This window comes from Panulirus ornatus, chromosome 45, assembly GCF_036320965.1.
Source record: "Panulirus ornatus isolate Po-2019 chromosome 45, ASM3632096v1, whole genome shotgun sequence".
Classification (NCBI taxonomy): Eukaryota; Metazoa; Arthropoda; class Malacostraca; order Decapoda; family Palinuridae; genus Panulirus; species Panulirus ornatus.
The window spans coordinates 2,671,493-2,697,017 of NC_092268.1; the positions used below are offsets into that span (position 1 = coordinate 2,671,493).

At 42.6% G+C, this 25,525-nt stretch overlaps 3 protein-coding genes across 22 annotated transcripts in view; 2 read left to right on the top strand and 1 right to left on the bottom strand.

Moving 5' to 3' along the window:
- The window catches only part of LOC139762984 (uncharacterized), a 326,805-nt gene that overhangs the window by 205,418 nt on the left and 95,862 nt on the right, over positions 1-25,525 (bottom strand). The window lies entirely within an intron of this gene.
- The window catches only part of LOC139762985 (uncharacterized), a 141,290-nt gene that overhangs the window by 72,845 nt on the left and 42,920 nt on the right, over positions 1-25,525 (top strand). The gene's annotated exons all lie outside the window — the stretch shown is intronic.
- On the top strand, positions 1,963-12,301 carry LOC139762988 (uncharacterized). Its single transcript, XM_071688539.1, has 3 exons — positions 1,963-2,098; positions 7,424-7,558; positions 8,438-12,301. Exon 3 carries the CDS (start codon positions 8,442-8,444, stop codon positions 8,793-8,795), a length of 354 nt encoding a protein of 117 aa, XP_071544640.1. The 5' UTR covers positions 1,963-2,098; positions 7,424-7,558; positions 8,438-8,441; the 3' UTR covers positions 8,796-12,301.

The window sequence follows — 25,525 nt, forward strand, 5'->3', positions numbered from 1 at the left end:
GTCTTAAAAATAACTATAAAAGCTTCAGAATTGTACTATTGAGTTACCTTCCTCTTTAAAACGTAATTTCTGGTATAAAAATCCAAGTTCTGTACGTTATTTCATACTTTATGAGACAGGTTCGAACTTCACTGCTTCACACAAGTAAGAAGAGAAAGTATGAAACACTGCCATCTATGTTTTGGATATGGTACTAAAACTGCCACCTATGTTTTGGATATGGTACTATCACAACACTTCATTAAATCGTCATCTTGATATCATTTACAGTTATATAACCATCAAAGACATTGAAAACCATCTTAATTCCACGCCTGGCATCTAATTAAGGACTCTCAACACCATCAGGAGGTTAGAAAACAGATAATTCCTGTATTTCCTCGTGATGTTGAGTTACCAGCTAGCAATTTGACGCCGTGGCCAGGTCGTGCCAGAGTTTCCAGGGACGGTATAAATTCCATGAGCCAAGATGGCCATTTGCAGGTAGGAGCCGCTGACGGGGAGGACCTACGCCTGACACACCCTCCATCAAACCCTTATTTTAAGGTTAGTATATGCAAATTGTTCGAGAAATTTGTTGACCAGTTGTAATGTTATGCATAAGGGTCAAAGTGGAGTGTCATAAAGTGTCATTTTTACGGTAATTAGCAGAGATATGGCTGGCTTGACCTACGGTCCTTCTGTTAACCCATGCGGGAAGTGGCACACACACACACACGTGTATATATATATATATATATATATATATATATATATATATATATATATATATATATATACATACATACATATGTGATCCCGGTTATGAGTATGAGTTCATTTAAATCAAGTTTGAGGACATTGGAGAGGCTCTGGTGTGTATGTGTGAACCATCGTAATGATCGTTTGGTAGTTTCGTTGGAGGTTGTTGTTGGTCTGCTGCTAAAACGAAGCGCCAAGTTTATTTTCCACTTGATATTCACACTACACCTCATGTTCGGCCATGGCTCAAGACAGTTGTTATCCTAACGAGGATAAAATGGGTCATTTCGACCACTAAAGCTAAGATAAGGCTTGATGGCCGGACGCCATCTTGTTTCCGACCACGGCCAAAATGTCATATTATTTACGTTATTACTATTACAAAATAACACACCCAATCCTTTCCTATCTTCATCTTGCCGTCGATAATGACCTAATGACCAGAATTACCAGCAAAATGCAATGATATAATAGTGCGGTGATGAGGGAATAAAGCCAGTGGCTGAGAGCAATAATTGTACTTACGTTAACACAGCCATGACGGTTAATGATGAACAAGTTAATATCTAAGGTTAATGTGTTTAATTACCATGTCATTTTAACGTTAATATCTAAGGTTAATGTGTTTAATTACCATGTCATTTTAACGTTAATATCTAAGGTTAATGTGTTTAATTACCATGTCATTTTAACGTTAATATCTAAGGTTAATGTGTTTAATTACCATGTCATTTTAACGTTAATATCTAAGGTTAATGTGTTTAATTACCATGTCATTTTAACGTTAATATCTAAGGTTAATGTGTTTAATTACCATGTCATTTTAACGTTAATATCTAAGGTTAATGTGTTTAATTACCATGTCGTCATTTTAACGTTAAAATGTTAATGTAAATCATGTGATTATTGCTGGTGGTTTTCACACTGGGGTCAAGGTTGAGTGTTGCCGCAGTGTTGTTGTTGCCTTAGTTTGTATATATTGCTACACACAACACAAATGTCAACACATGATCATCATCTCGGGTTCCAGGATGATGATGAGGCGGGCCAGCCAGCCACACCAAGGAGTCGACCCCAAGCTGGATCCCAACCTGATCCCTCACACCACTTAACATCCTCGTATATACTCGAGATTATTGACATGACAACACACATCACTTACGTCAATCTGGTTCACGAAGAATTGACACCTCTTTGTTTCCCTCCCCCGCAGGTCACTGTGACTCCTTGAACCGCCGGCTGCTTGTGGGCTCGAGCACGACTTCTACTACTACGGAGGAGGAGGTCCACGTCTTGACAGGTTCTCCTCCACCTCACAAGTGATCAGATCCTGAACCTGTTGACTCGTATAAATAATGTAAGTATAAGAAACAGCATCCGATCCCATGTAACAACATTGGATATCTTTACTTTGGCTCGGATCCCATTGAATCCGATGCGCTCGTACGTCTTTTGATGGGTGACGTAGAATGCACCATGTATTTTGTTATAATGAGTTCTATTTAAACTTTTTATCATTGGATTTTATTATTAAATACCTCAAAATGTGTTACTACTAAATTGTTTTTAACAATTTTTTTATATAGTTGGTACACAGCCAACATGGTGCATTTGACCATAGCCTATTGTGATTGATGTCAACACAATAATAATTTACATATGAAAACCATAGAGATGACCCTTATGGTGTGATCGGCCCTTACTCTTAGCCTCCATCTATCAAATACTCTTCTAAACTCAGTCACAAAATTCTGTACTCGCTCAAATCTATCAATGCTGTATCCTAGCAAACAATAACTGACTGACTTTTCATGTCCTCTCATCCCCTACAGACTTCATATTCGCCCTTCTCTCTTAGATTCTTACATATTCTTGTCACACCAACTCATATATAAACACCCATGGGGACATCACACCCTTCCCCCTGCATAGCAATCCAGTCATTCCTGACCATCTTTCCTAATCACATATGTACACTTGTGTATATCCCTCTTTCTAAACTAGACATTCCCAATAACCAGTCCTTTTTCAGCACACAACTGCACAAGCTGTACACCATTTCCACTGATAAAACATTTCCAGCAATTTGTCGTAGTCAAGTGGATGATTACACCAGTGTTGGCCTTCCACCTGAGCAGCTTCCTGTGCCTCTGGTGACCTGGACTTTCCATCCAACCTCTGGGATCCTGGACTCTGAGCTAGGTCAGTGACATGGCCACCTTGGTTGTGTCCTGGACCTCTGAGTTGCTATATTCTTGGTCCTGGACCCCCTAGTCTTACCTGATGTATCAGATTAATTTCCTGATGAAGTGCCTGACAACCCTGGTATACACCAACTCTGTATCTAATTTTACAGTAAAATTTCATTCAGTAACATAAAAAAATAAATTTTTACAATTATCATTGTAAAATTTTTTGATGATACTGAATGAAATTTTACTGTAGAATTAGACAGTGTTGGTGTATACCAGGGTTGTCAGGCACTTCATCAGGAAATTAATCTGATACATCAGGTAAGACTAGGGGGGTCCACGACCAAGAATATAGCAACCCAGGGGTCCAGGACACAACCAAGGTGGCCACGTCACTGACCTAGCTCAGAGTCCAGGATCCCAGAGGTTGGGTGGAAAGTCTAGGTCACCTGGAATCCAGGTCACCAGAGGTCCAGGAGGCTGTTCTGGTGTCCATAGGTACAAGGAGCTGCTCGGGTGGAAGGCCACCACTATTCAATATTAGCGCGCGCTTCTTATAGAGGCTTACGACCAATATCACCTTGCTTGGTACATTCTCGAAAAAAGGTCACTTACATTCTTGTGGCTATCAACAAAGAAGCTGCTTGTTAATAAAAAAAAATATGCTATGATACACTGTAATAAGCATAAATACTGTCCCTTCTCATTTTAAAGAATTACTATTGTACTGTATATTTGTACATCAATTTAGAAAATATTCTTTTACCAAAAAATACAATAGCCCTATAATATAAACTGATCTTTTATGGTACAAATATATATGTATTGTTATGTGGTGTGTGAAGTGAGAGGGTCAGGGTGAATAGTTTGGTTAAGAGAGGTGGTGAAAGCCTTGCGGAAGATGAAAACCAGAAAGGTGGCAGGTTTGGAGGGTACTGCAGTTGAATTTATTAAGAAATGGGGTGACTGTGTTGTTGATTGGTAATGTATGTGTGAATCATGGTGAAGTGGCTGAGGATTGGCAGAATGCATGTATATTGCCACTGTACAAAGGCAAAGGGGATATTAAATTGTATGGGAGGGCATTGATTGAGAGGGTGAAGACATGTACATAGCATCAGATTGGGGCTGAGCTGTAAGGTTTCAGAAGTGGCAGAGGACGTGTGGATCAGGTGTTTGCTTTGAAGAATGTGTGTCAGAAATACTTAGAAAAACAGATGGATCTGTATGTAGCATTTATGGATCTTGAGAAGGCATATGATAGGGTTGATAGAAATGCTTTGTGGAAGATCTTAAGAGTACATGGTGTGGGAGAAAGGCTGCGAGAAGCAGTGAAAAGTTTTTATCAATGGTGTAAGGCATATGTATGAGTTGGAGAGGAGAGTGATTGGTTCCCAGTGAAGGTCAGTCTGCAGCAGGGGTGTGTGATGTCCCCATGGTTGTTTAATTTGTTTATGGATGGGGTGGTTAGGGTGGTAAATGCAGGAGTTTTGCAAAGAGGGGCAAGTATGCAATCTGTTGGGATGAGAGGACCTGGGAAGTGAGTCGGTTTTTGTTCACTGATGATACAGCACTGGTGGCTGATTTGATTGAGAGACTGCAGAAGTCTTGGAAATGTTTGAGGACAGTATGTGGTGTGAGGTGGTTTGACTGGGTAAGTAATGAAAGGGTAAGAGATGTGTGGTAATAAATAGTGTAGTTGAGAAAGAGCAGATGAAAGCGTGTTGAAATGCTTTGGATACATGGAGAGAATGAGTAAGGAAAAGCTGACAAAGAGGATATATGTATCAGAGGTGGAGGCAACAAGAAGTGGGAGACCAAACTGGAGGTGGGAGGATGGAGTGAAAAAGAGTTTGAGCAATTGGGGCCTGAACTTACAGGAGGGTGAGAGGCATGCAAAGAGTAGCATGAATTGGAATGATGCAGTATACCAGGGTCAACGTGCTATCAGTGTACTGAACCAGGACAAGTGAAACGTCTGGGGTAATCCACGGAATGGTCTGTAGGGCCCGGATGCGGATAGGGAGCTGTGGTTTTGGTGCATTACACATGACAACTAGAGACTGAGTGTGAATGAATGTGGCCTTTTTTGTCTGTTTTCCTGGCACTACCGTGCTGACATGGGGAAGCAATGCTGTTTCCTGTGGGGTGGGGCGCCTGGAATGGATGAAGGCAAGCAAGTGTGAAAATGTACTTGTATATGTGTATATGCTGATATGCATGTGTATGTGCATTTATGTATATAATGTGTATATGAGTGGATGGGCCATTCTTTGTCTTTTTCCTGACCCTACCTTCTAACTGGCAGCACATCTCTATAGTCTTACACTAAGTAAGTCCACCTGCTGCACTAGAAACATCTCTATGACCTATTTCATCCTTATCCTAGTTCTACACACTACTTGGTACACACACACACACACACACACACACACACATCTGTATTCACATTGTCCTCCAAACCTGAGTTTGTATCTAACCCTCTTTCAATTTGTACATCTGTTATACTGTTTTGTGGTCTTTCTTCATTGTCCAAGTCTCATTCACTAGTCTCTTAAAACCTGTTTATTGCATCATATAGTCCCTGAATTTATCATCTCGTATGAACTCGTCCAACCTCTGATTCGCTGTTTCTTTATGACAGGTCTTGTCTCTAAGAGTATTTGCTTTGATCGTTAACATGTTTCCTTCCAATGAGTCAAGATCTTTTAGCTGTCTTACTGTAGCACCATGCACCTTTCAAATTCCTGATTCTTCTATTTTTCTTTTCAAGTGAGACACCTATCTCTATAGAATTCCACATATACAAACTATATTACGGGGCTTTAACTGTCTGTCAGGTATCATTAGTTGAGGAATAACATTCATGCTTGTCCCACAGTCAACCTGAAATTTCACTTTATTGCTTACCTCCATTGATGTCATGATGGCTTCATTGCTGAGTCGTGTTGAAAGCTTCATAAAATACACGACATCGGGGTCGTCCTTCGTGGATGCCATAATGGCCTCATCGTTGCATCATGTCGAAAGCTTGTAACACACAGGAAATTGGGGTTGGCTTTTCTATCAGGATCCTCTTGAATACCACTGACCATACTTCTAAAACCCTTGCCTGGTTTTGATCTGCGTGTAATTGCAAAGTGATTCTTCTCCATGCATATGCTACAGGTCTTGCTATATGCCGGGCATTCTTCTGTCTTCCCAAATATGCTTGTTGCTAAAGAATTTGCATTCCTTCATTGGCGTGTGTGACCAGGCATGGTCCTCATGTTTAATGTTTCATTTCATTTGTCTTCCTTCATGGGTTTCTAGGTCACCTTGTTAACAGCGTCTGGTCATACACCATGATATACTGCCATCTGCTGCTTATGTGCCATACAGATTTTCATCCTCTTTAAAGAATTTCTCACAGAGTAAGTCATCTGAGTGTCCAAGTACTAATCTTTCATCTAACATTCCTTGGATGGATTCCCGAATCTGGTGATAGGTGAATCTTGCAATTCTCCTGTCTGTTCTCCACACTTTCGAAATCTATTTGTCTGCCAGTTCATTCTTCGTTGCTGGTAAAATTTGCCATCAAATTTGGCAAGTACATTTTTTAGCCACTTGTTTAGGCTGGTTATCTATCTACTGGTGCTGGGAACATAATGAATTACACATCTCTTATAAATAGCTCCACCAAAGGTTACAAGTACTGCAGCTTTCTCCTCATCGGGTTTCTTCTTTAAAACCTTCTTCTATAATAGAGGGTAATACATTTTTGTTTATAGGTCTTCAGAGATCTTTCATTGTCAACTGTTAGGTTTATTTTGTTGGGAATGTATGAGTTACTGCCGTTTGCACCACCACTTGATCTTGCTTCAAATCATCACAACATGAGCTTGTCATTTTTCTCCAGTTGTTTCTAGTCTGTCATGACAAATGGTGCTTTTACAGCTGCCAGTATGTTTTTGTACAGGTTTGTACATCTCCCAGAGGCATAATATTCTGGAAGAGATAGAGAGATGAACTGACATGGGTTGCCATTCTCCATAAACAGGTCACTTATATTCTTTTGGATGTGACCAAAACAGCTGATTGATTATAGAAAACATGATAATAGAATGTAATAAACACAATTATACTGTTGTAAGTCCTAAGGTAGCATACAGGATAGGAGTAGGTCATTTTGATATATAAATAGGATCACTTTTATTGTAAATTCTAAGGTAACATATAGAAAAGGAGTTGGTCATTTTAATATAAAAACTGGATAATTTCTATGATAGTCTTATTAGTATTGTAAATCCTAACGTAACATACAGGATACGAGTTGGTCATCTTAATATATAAGTAAGATAATTCATGATAGGCTCATTAGTATTGTACATCCTAAGGTAACATATGGGGTGCATTTTCATATAAAGTAGTTGTAGTTGTTTGCCGAATTTTATCCACTTGCTTCATAAATTTGATAATATATTCAAAATGGAAAAATTTTTGTGTTGCAGGCAATCATTTCTACAAGATGGCAATGAAGATGAGAAGGAAAACGTTCAAGAAGAATGTCTCAGAGTGCTGCAAATTATACAGTCAAGATACTGCAAGGAATGTTGGCCATGATTTCACCATGGACTAAAAAAATGGTGAGTATGGGAGCTGCTCGTCTAGTTACACTCTTGGTATCAAAGTGTATATTTTGCCATTTCTCAGATGTGGATATGAATTTTCTGTCCCCCTCCACTCCTTTCCTCCATCCTTTCTTGACCTTTCTCCTGGACCACCAACCTTTGGGATCCCTGACTCTAGAAAATTTGGTAAGCAAGGTGAAGAATAGCAGTGAAATTGCTGTGGAGTGGGTCAGGAAAGGCATGGTATAATGGTCAAAAGCCTGATAATTTGACAAGAGCAGTACAGAATAAGATCCTTTGTATAAGGAAAAGGGGATGGAGATTGAATGTAAGAATTACAGGGGAATGTCTAACAGAATAGAAGTTAAGTAATAATGTGAATTCCAAATGCAGTTCTGTTAAAAGTGTACTTGTGTCGGTGGTATTTGTACTCTAAATTGTAATGATATAGGAAAGAGAAGCCTTGTCGTGTTTCAGAGGATGAGGAAATTTTATGATATTTGAGCCTTCTTTTTGGGAAGCTGGGTGACAATTCTACCTCAGGGAACTGGGCGGGGCGTCCCTGCCCTTTGCCAGCCTGCAGGATTAGTAGCAGGAATGCTAGCTCTGTAAATTCAAATCCTTCAAAAGATGTATAACTAAAAGCACTTGATACCCACTTTGTTTAATGAGAATGGAGCAAATGATGATAGATGCTACGCGTCAGTGTTTAAGGGCAATCGATGAGAACTAGATGCCACCGTAAAACTATGGGCTTAAGTCCATACATTGAACTAATCAGTTAAAATCTAATGCCAAACACAGGTCCTTGTAGCAGTCTTAAATATAATTTTGTATGTATACAGTTTATATACTCTTAAAATGATTATACTAACTGCATTTGGTGCTTGTCAGGTGGATGAGTACGCCGCTGTTGGTAAACCATCTTAGCAGCCTCGTCATCCCATGGTCAACTGGACTCCAAGCCAACCAGACCCATGGCCATTGGGCCCCTGGCCAACTGGACCCTTGGCCAACTGGACCCTTGGCCAACTGGAACCTTGGCCAACTGGACCCCTGGCCAACTGGACCCCTGGCCAACTGGACTCCTGGCCTACTGGACCCTTGGCCAACTGGAACCTTGGCCAACTGGACCCCTGGCCAACTGGAACCTTGGCCAACTGGACCCTTGGCCAACTGGACCCTTGGCCAACTGGAACCTTGGCCAACTGGACCCCTGGCCAACTGGACCCCTGGCCTACTGGACTCCTGATCAACTGTACCTCTGCTGTTATGGTCAAGCTGAAAGGAAAGATGATAAGTTCTCTCTCTCTCTCTCTCCCAGTGGCTGCTGCTTCTGCAGGGTGGTGGCAGTGTTCATACTGAAAGCAAAGATTATTATTACCCTTTACTCCCACCATAGCCACCAACTACTTCATCCCCCAATGACCTAAACCTGTTGTTGCTGCTGCAGTTGTTGTTGCAGCAGTGGGGGTAGAGCAAGGGTGTTATTACCCTCCCTCCTGCACCTCTCCCTCTCCCCTGCCCCCATCCACCTTCCCCTACCCTCCTTCCACCCTCCCCCCCCCAAAGTCCTCTCCCCCTCACCCCTACCCCCCATTCCCTGGGACCCCTCCCACCCACCCACCACCTCCCCCTTCCTACCCAACCCCCATCTCCTTCCCCCCACCTCCTCCCCTCAACCCACCCAATCCAACCCCCCTTTCTCTACCCCCGCTGTGGCTAATGATGCTGCTGCTGTTGCTACTGCTCAGTCTGTAAACATACATAAAATCAGTGTCCCCTTCACCCACCCTCTTGCTCCCTTCTTGCCCCAAACCTTCCACCTCTTCCTCTTACTGCTTCTGCTGCTGTTGTTGTTCAATCTGTTGACGTAAAGAAGTAAATTAATATCTTCTTCCACACACTTGCTCTGCTCTCGTCTCCTTCACTCATGCCCATCCAGCTGCTGCTACTGGTGTTGAGATTTCTGGTGGGGATAAATATAGCAAAGTATTCATTATGATACCAGGGGTGTAACCATAAGGAATGCCCCTGATTCCTCCTTTATGAAGTCCTGGTAAGATGGACTTTATGTTCCTTGGAGTACACCTGAACCTTCTTCCTCAGAGTGGTTGCCATCATCAACACTGCTCTACTGAAGGCCTCCTCCTCAACTGGACCCCTCACCTACTGGACCCCAAGAAGACTGGACTCTTGGCCAACTGGATATACCTGACACCAGATCCCTCCTGGAACTCCCATCCTTACATCCCTCCCTTGCATGCACCATTCCACGCAGTCTTCCACTATTTCTCTCCCACCAGTATTCCTCCACCCTATTTCTCCATGTCACACCAACCCCTTTAATTGTACTATTATACAGTGCACTTTCCTTGTAAACTTCCAGTCTTCCATTCTTTCCACATGCCCAAACCACCTTAAAGTATTATGTTTCACCCATTCTACAACTCCATAATTCATTCCCTATACACCCTTTCATTTTCTTCATTCCATCTAGTCACATCACAAGCTCTTCTCAAATGATTCATTTCCATGGCCTGAATTCTTGACCTCTGTGACACATTCCATGCCAACGTTTCAGTTGCATAGGTCAGGGTTGGGAAAACTATACTGTCCCTTAATCCTCTCCTCACTTCCATACTTATACCTCTACCCTTCATTCTTCTATTAAGGGTCTCAATGACTCTTGTACCCTGAACTGCTTTCTCCCTTGTCTCTCCTTCCATATCACCACACTTACCCAAGATGGCTCCTAGATACTTAAATTCTCTCTTCCAGTCTCTTTCCCCCCATATCCAAAGCATAATTTAGCCCACAAAATCTGTACTTTCACTCTGTTTCCTTTCAAACATCATTACTTTACTTTTACTTGCATTTACCTTTAATTGCCTATCCTTACACACATCATAAAACACACAACTTCTGCAACTCCTCTTCACTCTTCGCAAACAACTCAGTATTATCTGCAAACAGGCTTGCTACTAGCCACCATATCTCACTGCCACACTCCATCTCTGCACCCCTTTTCCCGAGTTTTGCTTTCATCTCAGATTCAGGTGAGAAACTGCTGAAGTTGGTGACTGAGTTTGGTAAAGTGTGTGAAAGAAGAAAGTTGAGAGTAAATGTGAATAAGAGCAAGGTAGGGTTGGGGGACAAGTTAATTGGGAGGTAAGCTTGCAGGAAAAAAAACAGAGGAAGTGAAGTGTTTTAGATATCTGGAAGTGGATTTAGCAGCAGATGGAACCATGTAAGCAGAAGTGAGTCACAGGGTGGGGGAGGGGACAAAGGTTCTGGGAGCATTGAAGAATGTGTGAAAGGTGAGAAAGTTATCTTGGAGAGCAAAGATGGGAATGTTTGAAGGAATAGTGGCTCCAACAACGTTATATGGTTGCAAGGCTTGGGCTATAGATAAGGTTGTGTGGAGTAGGGCCTGGATGTGGAAAGGGAGCTGTGGTTTTGGTACATTACACGTGACAGCCAGACTGAGTGTGAACGAATGTGGCCTTCGTTGTGGCAGGGTGGCAGTGGAAATGGATTGAAGGCATGTACATGTCTGTGTATGTATATGTATGTACACGTTGAAATGTATAGGTATGTATATGTCCGTGTGTGGATGTTTACGTATATACATGTGTATGTGGGTGGGTTGGGCCATTCTTTTGTCTGTTACCTTGTGCTACCTCACTAATGTAGGAAACAGTGACAAAATATATCAAAATAATAATATGTGTGTGTGTGTGTGTGTGTGTGTTTGTGGTTGTGGAGGGTGAGAACGATATCTCAGAGCAAAAATGGGTATGTTGGAATGAAGAGTAGTCCCAACAATGTTATGTGGTTGCGAGGCATGGGCTATAGATAGGGTTGTGTGAAGGAGGTAGATGTGTTGGAAATGAAATGTCAGAAGACAATATGTGATGTGAGGTGGTTTGATCGAGTAAGTAATGAAAGGGTAAGAGAGATGTGTGGTAATAAAAAGAGTGTGGTTGAGAGAGCAGAAGAGGGTGTGTTGAAATGGTTTGGACACATGGAGAGAATGAGCAACAAAAGATCGACAAAGAGGATTCATGTGTCAGAGGTGCAGGGAACAAGAAGCAGGAGACCAAATTGGAGGTGCAAGGATGGACTGAAAAAGATTTTGAGTGATCAGGGCCCGAGCATACAGTTGGGTAAAAGGCATGCAAGGAATAAAGTAAATTGGAATGATGTGGTGTACTGGGGTCAACATGCTGTCAGTAGATTGAACCAGGGCATGTAAAGTGTCTGGGGTAAATCATGGAAAGGTCTGTGGGGCCTGGATGTGGAAAGGGAGCTGTGGCTTTGGTGCATTACACATGACAGCTAGAGACTGAGTGTGAACGAATGTGGACTTTTTGTCTTTTCCTGGCACTACTTCACTGGAGAAGGGAAGGGGGGATGCTGTTTCTGTGTGGCGTGGTAGTGACAGGAATGGACGTAGGCAGCAATTATGAATAAGTACATGTGTATTTCTCTGTGTTTGTATATGTATGTATATTTTGAAATGCATATGAATGTATATGTGCGTTTACATACACATGTATACGTGAGTAGTTAGGCAACTCTTCGTCTGTGCAACCTTGCTGATGCGTGTCATAGAAGGTGACTAAAGGAAGTGGGAGCGGGGAGCTAGAAACCCTCCCCTCCTTGTATTTCAACTTTCTAAAAGGGGAAACAGAAAAAGGAGTTACGTGGGGAGTGCTCATCCTCCTTGAAGGCTCAGATTGGGGTGTCTAAATGTGTGTGGATGTAACCAAGATGAGAAAAAAGGAGAGATATATGGTATGTTTGAGGAAAGGAACCTGGATGTTTTGGCTCTGAGTGAAACGAAGCTCATGGGTAAAGGGAAAGAGTGGTTTGGGAAAGTGTTGGGAGTAAAGTCATGAGCTGGTGAGAGGACAAGAGCAAGAGAAGGAGTAGCACTACTCCTGAAACAGGAGTGGTGGGAGTATGTGAGAGAGTGTAGGAAAGTAAACTCTAGATTGATATGGGTAAAACTGAAAGTGGATGGAGAGATATGGGTGGTTATTGGTGCATATGCACCTGGGCATGAGAAGAAAGATCATGAGAGGCAAGTGTTTTGCGAGCAGCTGAGTGAGTGTGTTAGTAGTTTTGATGCACTAGACCGGGTTATAGTGATGGGTGATTTGAATGAAAAGGTGAGTAATGTGGTAGTTGAGGGAATAATTGATGTACATGGGGTGTTCAGTGTTGTAAACAGAAATGGTGAAGAGCTTGTAGATTTGAGTGCTGAAAAAGGACTGGTGATTGGGAATACCTGGTTTAAAAAGAGATATAAGTATATGTATGTAAGTAGGAGAGATGGTCAGAGAGTGTTACAGGATTACGTGTTAACTGATAGGCGCACGAAAGAGAGACTTTTGGATGTTAATGTGCTGAGAGGTGCAACTGGAGGGATGTCTGATCATAATCTTGTGGAGGAGAAGGTGAAGATATGTAGAGGTTTTCAGAAAAGGAGAGAGAATGTTCGGGCGAAGAGAGCAAGTGAGCTTGGGAAGGAGACTCGTGTGAGGAAGTACCAGGAGAGAGTGGGTGCAGAATGGAAAAAGGTGAGAGCAAAGGACCTAAGGGGAGTAGGGGAGGAATGGGATATATTCAAGGAAGCAGTGATGGCTTGCACAAAAGATGCTTGTGGCATGAGAAGCATGGGAGGTGGGCAGATTAGAAAGGGTAGTGAGTGGTGGGATGAAGAAGTAAGATTATTAGTGAAAGAGAAGAGAGACATTTGGACGAGTTTTGCAGGGAAATAGTGCAAATGAATGGGAGATGTATAAAAGAAAGTGGCAGGAGGTCTAGAGAAATGTACAAGAGGAGAAAAAGAGCAAATGAGAGTTGGGGTAGAGTATCATTAAATTTTAGGGAGGATAAAAAGATGTTTGTGAGGCCTGGATGTGGAAATGGAGCTGTGGTTTTGGTGCATTATACACGACAGCTAGAGACTGACTGTGAACGAATGTGGCCTTTGTTGTCTTTTCCTAGCGCTACCTCGCGCACATGCGGGGAGAGAGGTTGTCATTTTATGTGTGGCAGGGCGGCGACAGGAATGAATAAGGGCAGCAAGTATGAATAATGTACATGTGTATATATGTATATGTCTGTGTATGTACATATATGTATACGTTAAACTGTATAGGTATGTATATGTGCATGTGTGGACGTGTATGGATATACGTGTGAATGTGGGTGGGTTGGGCCATTCTTTCGTCTGTTTCCTTGCGCTACCTTGCTATCACAGGAGACAGCGACAAAGTATAATAGTATAATAATAATATGTTGAGGCATTTGGATGAGTTTTGCAGGGAAATAGTGCAAATGACTGGGAGAAGTATAAAAGAAAGAGGCAGGAGGTCAAGAAAAAGGTGCAAGAAATGAAAAAGAGGGCAAATAAGACATGGGGTGAGAGAGTATCATTAAATTTTAGGGAGAATAAAAAGATGTTTTGGAAGGAGGTAAATAAAGTGCATACAAAGGAGATGGAGTGAGTATTTCGAAGGTTTGTTGAATGTGTTTGATGATAAGAGTGACAGATACAGGGTGTTTTGGACGAGGTGGTGTGCGAAGTGAGAGGGTTAGGGAGAATGATTTGGTAAACAGAGAAGAGGTAGTAAAAGCTTTGTGGAAGGTGAAAGCCAGCAAGGCTGCGGGTTTGGATGGTATTGCAGTGGAATTTATTAAAAAAGGAGGTGAATTTGTTGTTGACTGGTTGGTAAAGATATTTAAAGTATGTATGACTCATGGTGAGGTGCCTGAGGATTGGCGGAATGCATGCATAGTGCCATTATACAAAGGCAAAGGGGATAAAGGTGAGTGCTTAAATTACAGAAGCATGCGAAAGAGAGACTTTCGGATGTTAATGTGCTGAGAGGTGCAACTGGAGGGATGTCTGATCATTATCTTGTGGAGGCTAAGGTGAAGATTTGTATGGGTTTTCAGAAAAGAAGAGTGAATGTTGGGGTGAAGAGGGTGGTGAGAGTAAGTGAGCTTGGGAAGGAGACTTGTGTGAGGAAGTACCAGGAGAGACTGAGTAGGGAATGGAAAAAGGTGAGAACAATGGAAGTAAGGGGAGTGGGGGAGGAATGGGAAGTATCTAGGGAATCAGCGATGGCTTGCGCAAAAGATGCTTGTGGCGTGAGAAGCATGGGAGGTGGGTTGATTAGAAAGGGTAGTGAGTGGTGGGATGAAGAAGCAAGATTATTAGTGAAAGAGAAGAGAGAGGCATTTGGACGATTTATGCAGGGAAAAAATGCAATTGAGTGGGAGATGTATAAAAGAAAGAGACAGGAGGTCAAGAGAAAGGTGCAAGAGGTGAAAAAGAGGGCAAATGAGAGTTGGGGTGAGAGAGTATCATTAAATTTTAGGGAGAATAAAAAGATGTTCTGGAAGGAGGTAAATAAAGTGCGTAAGACAAGGGAGCAAATGGGAACTTCAGTGAAGGGCGCAAATGGGGAGGTGATAACAAGTAGTGGTGATGTGAGAAGGAGATGGTGTGAGTACTTTGAAGGTTTGTTGAATGTGTTTGATGATAGAGTTGCAGACATAGGGTGTTTTGGTCGAGGTGGTGTGCAAAGTGAGAGGGTTAGGGAAAATGATTTGGTAAACAGAGAAGAGGTAGTAAAAGCTTTGCGGAAGATGAAAGCCGGCAAGGCAGCAGGTTTGGATGGTATTGCAGTGGAACTTATCAAAAAAGGGGGGTGCCTGTATTGTTGACTAGTTGGTAAGGTTATTTAATGTATGTATGACTCATGGTGAGGTGCCTGAGGATTGGCGGAATGCGTGCATAGTGCCATTGTACAAAGGCAAAGGGGATAAGAGTGAGTGCTCAAATTACAGAGGTATAAGTTTGTTGAAGCTCAAGGGTAAAGGGGAAGAGTGGTTTGGAAATGTCTGGGGAGTGAAGTCAGGGGTTAGTGAGAGGACAAGAGCAAGGGAAGGAGTAGCAATACTCCTGAAACAGGAGTTGTGGGAGTATGTGATAGAATGTAAGAAAGTAAATTCTCGATTAATATGGGTAAAATTGAAAGTTGATGGAGAGAAGTGGGTGATTATTGGTGCATATGCACCTGGGCATGAGAAGAAAGATCATGAGAGGCAAGTGTTTTGGGAGCAGCTAAATGAGTGTGTTAGCGGTTTTGATGCACGAGACCGGGTTATAGTGATGGGTGATTTGAATGCAAAGGTGAGTAATGTGGCAGTTGAGGGAATAATTGGTATGCATGGGGTGTTCAGTGTTGTAAATGGAAATGGTGAAGAGCTTGTAGATTTATGTGCTGAAAAAGGACTGATGATTGGGAATACCTGGTTTAAAAAGCGAGATATACATAAGTATACTTATGTAAGTAGGAGAGATGGCCAGAGAGCGTTATTGGATTACGTGTTAATTGACAGGCGTGCGAAAGAGAGACTTTTGGATGTCAATGTGCTGAGAGGTGCAACTGGAGGGATGTCTGATCATTATCTTGTTGAGGCTAAGGTGAAGATTAGTATGGGTTTTCAGAAAAGAAGAGTGAATGTTGGGGTGAAGAAGGTGGTGAGAGTAAGTGAGCTTGGGAAGGAGACCTGTGTGAAGAAGTATCAGGAGAGACTGTGTACAGAATGGAAAAAGGTGAGAACAAGGGAAGTAAGGGGAGTGGGGGAGGAATGGGATGTATTTAGGGAATCAGTGATGGATTGCACAAAAGATGCTTGTGGCATGAGAAGAGTGGGAGGTGGGCTGTTTAGAAAGGGTAGTGAGTGGTGGGATGAAGAAGTAAGAGTATTAGTGAAAGAGAAGAGAGAGGCATTTGGACGATTTTTGCAGGGAAAAAATGCAATTGAGTGGGAGAAGTATAAAAGAAAGAGACAGGAGGTCAAGAGAAAGGTGCAAGAGGAGAAAAAAAGGGCAAATGAGAGTTGGGGTCAGAGACTATCAGTAAATTTTAGGGAGAATAAAAAGATGTTCTGGAAGGAGGTAAATAGGGTGCGTAAGACAAGGGAGCAAATGGGAACTTCAGTGAAGGGCGTAAATGGGGAGGTGATAACAAGTAGTGGTGATGTGAGAAGGAGATGGAATGAGTATTTTGAAGGTTTGTTGAATGTGTCTGATGACAGAGTGGCAGATATAGGGTGTTTGGGTCGAGGTGGTGTGCAAAGTGAGAGGGTTAGGGAAAATGAGTTGGTAAACAGAGAAGAGGTAGTAAAAGCTTTGCGGAAGATGAAAGCCGGCAAGGCAGCAGGTTTGGATGGTATTGCAGTGGAATTTATTAAAAAAGGGGGGTGACTGTATTGTTGACTGGTTGGTAAGGTTATTTAATGTATGTATGACTCATGGTGAGGTGCCTGAGGATTGGCGGAATGCGTGCATAGTGCCATTGTACAAAGGCAAAGGGGATAAGAGTGAGTGCTCAAATTACAGAGGTATAAGTTTGTTGAGTATTCCTGGTAAATTATATGGGAGGGTATTGATTGAGAGGGTGAAGGCATGTACAGAGCATCAGATTGGGGAAGAGCAGTGTGGTTTCAGAAGTGGTAGAGGATGTGTGGATCAGGTGTTTGCTTTGAAGAATGTATGTGATAAATACTTAGAAAAGCAAATGGATTTGTATGTAGCATTTATGGATCTGGAGAAGGCATATGATAGAGTTGATAGAGATGCTCTGTGGAAGGTATTAAGAATACATGGTGTGGGAGGCAAGTTGTTAGAAGCAGTGAAAAGTTTTTATCGAGGATGTAAGGCATGTGTGCGTGTAGGAAGAGAGGAAGGTGATTGGTTCTCAGTGAATGTAGGTTTGCAGCAGGGGTGTGTGATGTCTCCATGGTTGTTTAATTTGTTTATGGATGGGGTTGTTAGGGAGGTGAATGCAAGAGTTTTGGAAAGAGGGGCAAGTATGAAGTCTGTTGTGGATGAGAGAACTTGGGAAGTGAGTCAGTTGTTGTTCGCTGATGACACAGCGCTGGTGGCTGATTCATGTGAGAAACTGCAGAAGCTGGTGACTGAGTTTGGTAAAGTGTGTGAAAGAAGAAAGTTAAGAGTAAATGAGAATAAGAGCAAGGTTATTAGGTACAGTAGGGTTGAGGGTCAAGTCAACTGGGAGGTAAGTTTGAATGGAGAAAAACTGGAGGAAGTAAAGTGTTTTAGATATCTGGGAGTGGATCTGGCAGCGGATGGAACCATGGAAGCGGAAGTGAACCATAGGGTGGGGGAGGGGGCGAAAATCCTGGGAGCCTTGAAGAATGTGTGGAAGTCGAGAACATTATCTCGGAAAGTAAAAATGGGTATGTTTGAAGGAATAGTGGTTCCAAGAATGTTGTATGGTTGCGAGGCGTGGGCTATGGATAGAGTTGTGTGCAGGAGGGTGGATGTGCTGGAAATGAGATGTTTGAGGACAATGTGTGGTGTGAGTTGGTTTGATCGAGTAAGTAACATAAGGGTAAGAGAGATGTGTGGAAATAAAAAGAGTGTGGTTGAGAGAGCAGAAGAGGGTGTTTTGAAATGGTTTGGGCACATGAAGAGAATGAGTGAGGAAAGATTGGCCAAGAGGATATATGTGTCGGAGGTGGAGGGAACGAGGAGAAGTGGGAGACCAAATTGGAGGTGGAAAGATGGAGTGAAAAAGATTTTGTGTGATCGGGGCCTGAACATGCAGGAGGGTGAAAGGCGGGCAAGGAATAGAGTGAATTGGATCGATGTGGTATACCGGGGTTGACGTGCTGTCAGTGGATTGAATCAGGGCATGTGAAGCGTCTGGGGTAAACCATGGAAAGTTGTGTGGGGCCTGGATGTGGAAAGGAAGCTGTGGTTTTGGGCATTATTGCATGACAGCTAGAGACTGAGTGTGAACGAATGGGGCCTTTGTTGTCTTTTCCTAGTGCTACCTCACACACATGAGGGGGGATGGGGATGGTATTCCATGTGTGGCGAGGTGGCGATGGGAATGAATAAAGGCAGACAGTGTGAATTGTGTGCATGGGTATATATGTATGTGTCTGTGTGTGTATATATATGTGTACATAGAGATGTATAGGTATGTATATTTGTGTGTGTGGACGTGTATGTATATGAATTGTGTATGGGGGTGGGTTGGGCCATTTCTTTCGTCTGTTTCCTTGCGCTACCTCGCAAATGCGGGAGAAAGCGACAAAGCAAAATAAATAAAATATAAATAAATAAAGTTGAGTATTCCTGGGAAATTATATGGGAGGGTATTGGTTGAGAGGGTGAAGGCATGTACAGAGCATCAGATTGGGGAAGAGCAGTGTGGTTTCAGAAGTGGTAGAGGATGTGTGGATCAGGTGTTTGCTTTGAAGAATGTATGTGAGAAATACTTAGAAAAGCAAATGGATTTGTATGTAGCATTTATGGATCTGAAGAAGGCATATGATAGAGTTGATAGAGATGCTCTGTGGAAGGTATTAAGAATATATGGTGTGGGAGGCAAGTTGTTAGAAGCAGTGAAAAGTTTTTATCGAGGATGTAAGGCATGTGTGCAAGTGGGAACAGAGGAAAGCGATTGGTTCTCAGTAAATGTAGATTTGCGGCAAGGGTGCGTGATGTGTCCATGGTTGTTTAATTTGTTTATGGATGGGAATGTTAGGGAGGTGAATGCAAGAATTTTGGAGAGAGGGGCAAGTATGCAGTCTGTTGTGGATGAGAGAGCTTGGGAAGTAAGTCAGTTGTTGTTTGCTGATGATACAGCGCTGGTGGCTGATTCATGTGAGAAACTGCAGAAGCTGGTGACTGAGTTTGGTAAAGTGTGTGAAAGAAAGCAGGGTAAATGTGAATAAGAGCAAGGTTATTAGGTACAGTAGGGTTGAGGGACAAGTTAATTGGGAGGTAAGTTTGAATGGAGAAAAACCGGAGAAAGTGAAGTGTTTTTGATATCTGGGAGTAGATATCTGGGCATAGATATCTCGGACTTTATTTTGGCAGTGGATGGAACCATGGAAGCAGAAGTGAGTCACAGGGTGGGGGACAGGGCAAAAGTTCTGGGAGCGTTGAAAAAATGTGTGGAAGGCGAGAACATTATCTTGGAAAGCAAAAATGGGTATGTTTGAAGAAATAGTGGTTCCAACAATGTTATATGGTTGCGAGGCGTGGGCTATAGATAGAGTTGTGCGGAGTAGGGTGGATGTGTTGGAAATGAGATGTTTGAGGACAATACGTGGTGTGAGGTGGTTTGATCGAGTAAGTAATGAAAGGGCAAGAGAGATGTGTGGTAATAAAGAGTGTGGTTGAAAGCGCAGATGAGGGTGTTCTGAAGTGGTTTGGTCACATGGAGAGAATGAGTGAGGAAAGATTGACAAAGAGGTTTATGTGTCAGAGGTGGAGGGAACGAGGAGAAGTGGGAGACCAAATTGGTGGTGGAAAGATGGAGTGAAAAAGATTTTGAGTGATCGGGGCCTGAACATGCAGGAGGGTGAAAGACGTGCAAGGAATAGAGTGAATTGGAACGATGTGGTATACTGGGGTCGACATGCTGTCAATGGATTGAACCAAGGCATGTGAAGCATCTGGGGTAAACCTTGGAAAGTTTTTTGGGACCTGGATGTGGAAAGGGAGCTATGGTTTTGGTGCATTACACATGACAGCTAAAGACTGAGTGTGAACAAATGTGGCCTTTTGTTCTTTTCCCAGCACTACCTCACACATGCATGGGGAGAGGGGGGTGCCACTTCATGTGTGGTGGGGTGGCAACAGGAATGGATGAAGGCAGCAAGTATTGATATGTGCATGTATATATATGTATATGTCTGTGTATGTACGTGTATGTATATGGTGAAATGTATAGGTATGTATATGTTAATGTGCTGAGAGGGGCAACTGGAGGGTGTCTGATCATTATCTTGTGGAGGCGAAGGAGAAGATCTGTAAAGGTTTTCAGAAAAGAAGAATGTTAGGGTGAAGAGAATGGTCAGAGTAAGTGAGCTTGGGAAGGAGAATTGTGTGAGGAAGTACCAGGAGAGATGGAGTGCAGAATGGAAAAAAGTGAGAGCAAATGACATAAGGGGAGTGGTGGAGGAATGGGATGTACTTAGGGAAGCAGTGATGGCTTGCGCAAAAGATGCTTATGGCATGAGATAGGTGGGAAGTGGGCAGATTAATAAAGGGTTGTGAGTGGTGGGAGGAAGTAAGACTGTTAGTGAGAGAGAAGAGAGAGGCGTTTGGAAGATTTATGCAGGCAAGCAGTGCGAATGACTGGAAGATGTATAAAATAAAGTGGCAGGAGGTCAAAAGAAAGGTGCAAGAGATGAAAAAGAGGGCAAATGAGATTTGGGGTGAGAGAGTATCATTAAATTTTAGGGAGAATAAAAAGATTTTTGGAGGAGGTAAATGAAGCACATAAGACGAGAGAACAAATGGGAACATCAGTGAAGGGGGCTAATGGGAAGTAATAACAAGTAGTGATGAAGTGAGGAGATGGAGTGAGTATTTTGAAGGTTTGTTGAACGTGTCTGATGATAGAGTGGCAGAAATAGGGTGTTTTGGTAGAGGTGGTGTGTGGAGTGAGAGGGTCAGCGAGAATGGTTTGGTAAACAGAGAAGAGGTTGTGAAAGTTTTGTGGAAAATGAAAGCTGGCAAGGAGGCGGGTTTGGATGGTACTGCAGAGGAATTTATTAAAAAAGGGGGTGACTGTGTTGTTGATTGGTTGGTAAGGATATTCAGAGTATGTATGGTTCATGGTGAAGTGCCTGAGGATTGGCGGAATGCATGCATAGTGTCATTGTACAAAGGCAAAGGGGATAAAGGTAAGTGTTCAAACTACAGAGGTGTAAGTTTGTCAAGTATTCCTGGGAAATTATATGGGAGGGTATTGATTGAAAGGGCAAAGGCATGTACAGAGCATCAGATTGGGGAAGAGCAGTGTGGTTTCAGAAGTGGTAGAGGAAGTGTGGATCAGGTATTTGCTTTGAAGAATGTATGTGAGAATTACTTAAAAAAAAAAAAGATGGATTTGTATGTAGCATTTATGAATCTGGAGAAAGCATATGATAGGGTTGATAGAGATGCTTTGTGGAAGGTATTAAGAGTATATGGTGTGGGAGGTAAGTTGCAAGAAGCAGTGAAAAGCTTTCACCAAGGATGTAAAGCATGTGTATGAGTAGGAAGTGAGGAAAGTGATTGGCTCCCAGTGACTGCCAGTTTGCAGCAGGGGTGCATGATGTTGCCATGGTTGTTTAATTTGTTTATGGATGGGGTGGTTAGAGAGGTGAATGCAAAACTTTTGGAGAGAGGGGCATGTATGCAGTCTGTTGTGAATGAGAGAGCTTGGGAAGTGAGTCAGTTGTTGTTCACTGATGATACAGTGCTGGAAGCTGATTTGGGTGAGAAACTGCAGAAGTTGGTGACTGTAAAGTGTGTGAAAGAAGAAGGCTGAAAGTAAATGTGAATAAGAGCAAGGTTATTAGGTTCAGTAGGGTTGAGGGACAAGTCAATTAGGAGGTAAGTTTGAATGGAGAAAAACTGGAGGCAGTGTTTTAGACATCTGGGGGTGGATTTAGCAGTGGACGGAACCATGGAAGTGGAAGTGTGTCACAGGGTGGGGGAGGGGGCGAAGGTTCTGGGAGCGTTGAAGAATGTGTGGAAGGCAAGAATGTTATCTCAGAGAGCAAAAATGGGTATGTTTGAGGGAATGGTAGTTCCAACAATGTTATATAGTTGCAAGGCATGGGCTGTAGATAGGGTTGCACGGAAGAGGGTGGATGTGTTGGAAATTAAATGTTTGAGGACAATATGTGGTGTGAGGTGGTTTGACCGAGTAAGTAATGAAAGGGTAAGAGAGATGTGTGGTAATAAAAAGAGCATGGTTGAGAGAGAGCAGAAGAGGGTGTGTTGAAATGGTTTGGTCACATGAAGAGAACGAGTGAGGAAAGATTGACCAAGAGGATATATGTGTCAGAGGTAGAAGAAACGAGAAGAGACGGGAGACCAAACTGAAGGTTGAAGGATGGAATGAAAAAGATTTTGAGCAATTGGGGCCTGAACATACAGGAGGGTGAAAGGTGTGCAAGGAATAGAGTGTATTGGAACAACGTGGTATGCCAGGGTTGATATGCTGTCAATGGATTGAACCAGGGCATGTAAAGCATCTGGGGTAAACCATGGAAAGGTCTGTGGGGTCTGGATGTGGAAAGGAGTTGTGATTATGGTGCATTACACATGACAGCTAGAGACTGAGTGTGAACGAATGTGGCCTTTTTGTCTTTTCCTAGCGCTACCTCGCAGGGGGTTGGGGGTGGATGCTATTTCATGTGTGGCGGGACAGTGAGGGGAATGGATGTAGGCAGCAAGAATGAATATGTAACTATGTATATATGTATATATATACATATGTATATATATATATATATATATATATATATATATATATATATATATATATATATATATATATATATATATATATATATCCTGTCTCTTTCTTTTATACATCTCCCACTCAATTGCATTTTTTCCCTGCAAAAATCGTCCAAATGCCTCTTTCTTCTCTTTCACTAATACTCTTACTTCTTCATCCCACCACTCACTACCCTTTCTAATCAACCCACCTCCCACTCTTCTCATGCCACAAGCATCATTTGCGCAATCCATCACTGATTCCCTAAATACATCCCATTCCTCCCCCACTCCCCTTGCTTCCATTGTTCTCACCTTTTTCCATTCTGTACTCAGTCTCTCCTGGTACTTCCTCACACAGGTCTCCTTCTCAAGCTCACTTACTCTCACCACCCTCTTCACCCCAACATTCACTCTTCTTTTCTGAAAACCCATACAAATCTTCACCTTAGCCTCCACAAGATAATGATCAGACATCCCTCCAGTTGCACCTCTCAGCACATTAACATCCAAAAGTCTCTCTTTCGCATGCCTGTCAATTAACACGTAATCCAATAACGCTCTCTGGCCATCTCTCCTACTTACATAAGTATACTTATGTATATCTCGCTTTTTAAACCAGGTATTCCCAATCATCAGTCCTTTTTCAGCACATAAATCTACAAGGACAGGAGGTCAAGAGAAAGGTGCAAGAGGTGAAAAAAAGGGCAAATGAGAGTTGGGGTGAGAGAGTATCATTCAATTTTAGGGAGAATAAAAAGATGTTCTGGAAGGAGGTAAATAAAGTGCGTAAGACAAGGGAGCAAATGGGAACTTCAGTGAAGGGCGCAAATGGGGAGGTGATAACAAGTAGTGGTGATGTGAGAAGGAGATGGAGTGAGTATTTTGAAGGTTTGTTGAATGTGTTTGATGATAGAGTGGCAGATATAGGGTGTTTTGGTCGAGGTGGTGTGCAAAGTGAGAGGGTTAGGGAAAATGATTTGGTAAACAGAGAAGAGGTAGTGAAAGCTTTGCGGAAGATGAAAGCCGGCAAGGCAGCAGGTTTGGATGGTATTGCAGTGGAATTTATTAAAAAAGGGGGTGACTGTATTGTTGACTGGTTGGTAAGGTTATTTAATGTATGTATGACTCATGGTGAGGTGCCTGAGGATTGGCGGAATGCGTGTATAGTGCCATTGTACAAAGGCAAAGGGGATAAGAGTGAGTGCTCAAATTACAGAGGTATAAGTTTGTTGAGTATTCCTAGTAAATTATATGGGAGGGTATTGATTGAGAGGGTGAAGGCATGTACAGAGCATCAGATTGGGGAAGAGCAGTGTGGTTTCAGAAGTGGTAGAGGATGTGTGGATCAGGTGTTTGCTTTGAAGAATGTATGTGAGAAATACTTAGAAAAGCAAATGGATTTGTATGTAGCATTTATGGATCTGGAGAAGGCATATGATAGAGTTGATAGAGATGCTCTGTGGAAGGTATTAAGAATATATGGTGTGGGAGGAAAGTTGTTAGAAGCAGTGAAAAGTTTTTATCGAGGATGTAAGGCATGTGTACGTGTAGGAAGAGAGGAAAGTGATTGGTTCTCAGTGAATGTAGGTTTGCGGCAGGGGTGTGTGATGTCTCCATGGTTGTTTAATTTGTTTATGGATGGGGTTGTTAGGGAGGTAAATGCAAGAGTTTTGGAAAAAGGGGCAAGTATGAAGTCTGTTGGGGATGAGAGAGCTTGGGAAGTGAGTCAGTTGTTGTTCGCTGATGATACAGCGCTGGTGGCTGATTCATGTGAGAAACTGCAGAAGCTGGTGACTGAGTTTGGTAAAGTGTGTGGAAGAAGAAAGTTAAGAGTAAATGTGAATAAGAGCAAGGTTATTAGGTACAGTAGGGTTGAGGGTCAAGTCAATTGGGAGGTGAGTTTGAATGGAGAAAAACTGGAGGAAGTGAAGTGTTTTAGATATCTGGGAGTGGATCTGGCAGCTGATGGAACCATGGAAGCGGAAGTGGATCATAGGGTGGGGGAGGGGGCGAAAATTCTGGGGGCCTTGAAGAATGTGTGGAAGTCGAGAACATTATCTCGGAAAGCAAAAATGGGTATGTTTGAAGGAATAGTGGTTCCAACAATGTTGTATGGTTGTGAGGCGTGGGCTATGGATAGAGTTGTGCGCAGGAGGATGGATGTGCTGGAAATGAGATGTTTGAGGACAATGTGTGGTGTGAGGTGGTTTGATCGAGTGAGTAACGTAAGGGTAAGAGAGATGTGTGGAAATAAAAAGAGCGTGGTTGAGAGAGCAGAAGAGGGTGTTTTGAAGTGGTTTGGGCACATGGAGAGGATGAGTGAGGAAAGATTGACCAAGAGGATATATGTGTCGGAGGTGGAGGGAGCAAGGAGAAGAGGGAGACCAAATTGGAGGTGGAAAGATGGAGTGAAAAAGATTTTGTGTGATCGGGGCCAGAACATGCAGAAGGGTGAAAGGAGGGCAAGGAATAGAGTGAATTGGAGCGATGTGGTATACCGGGGTTGACGTGCTGTCAGTGGATTGAATCAAGGCATGTGAAGCGTCTGGGGTAAACCATGGAAAGCTGTGTAGGTATGTATATTTGCGTGTGTGGACGTATGTATATACATGTGTATGGGGGGGGTTGGG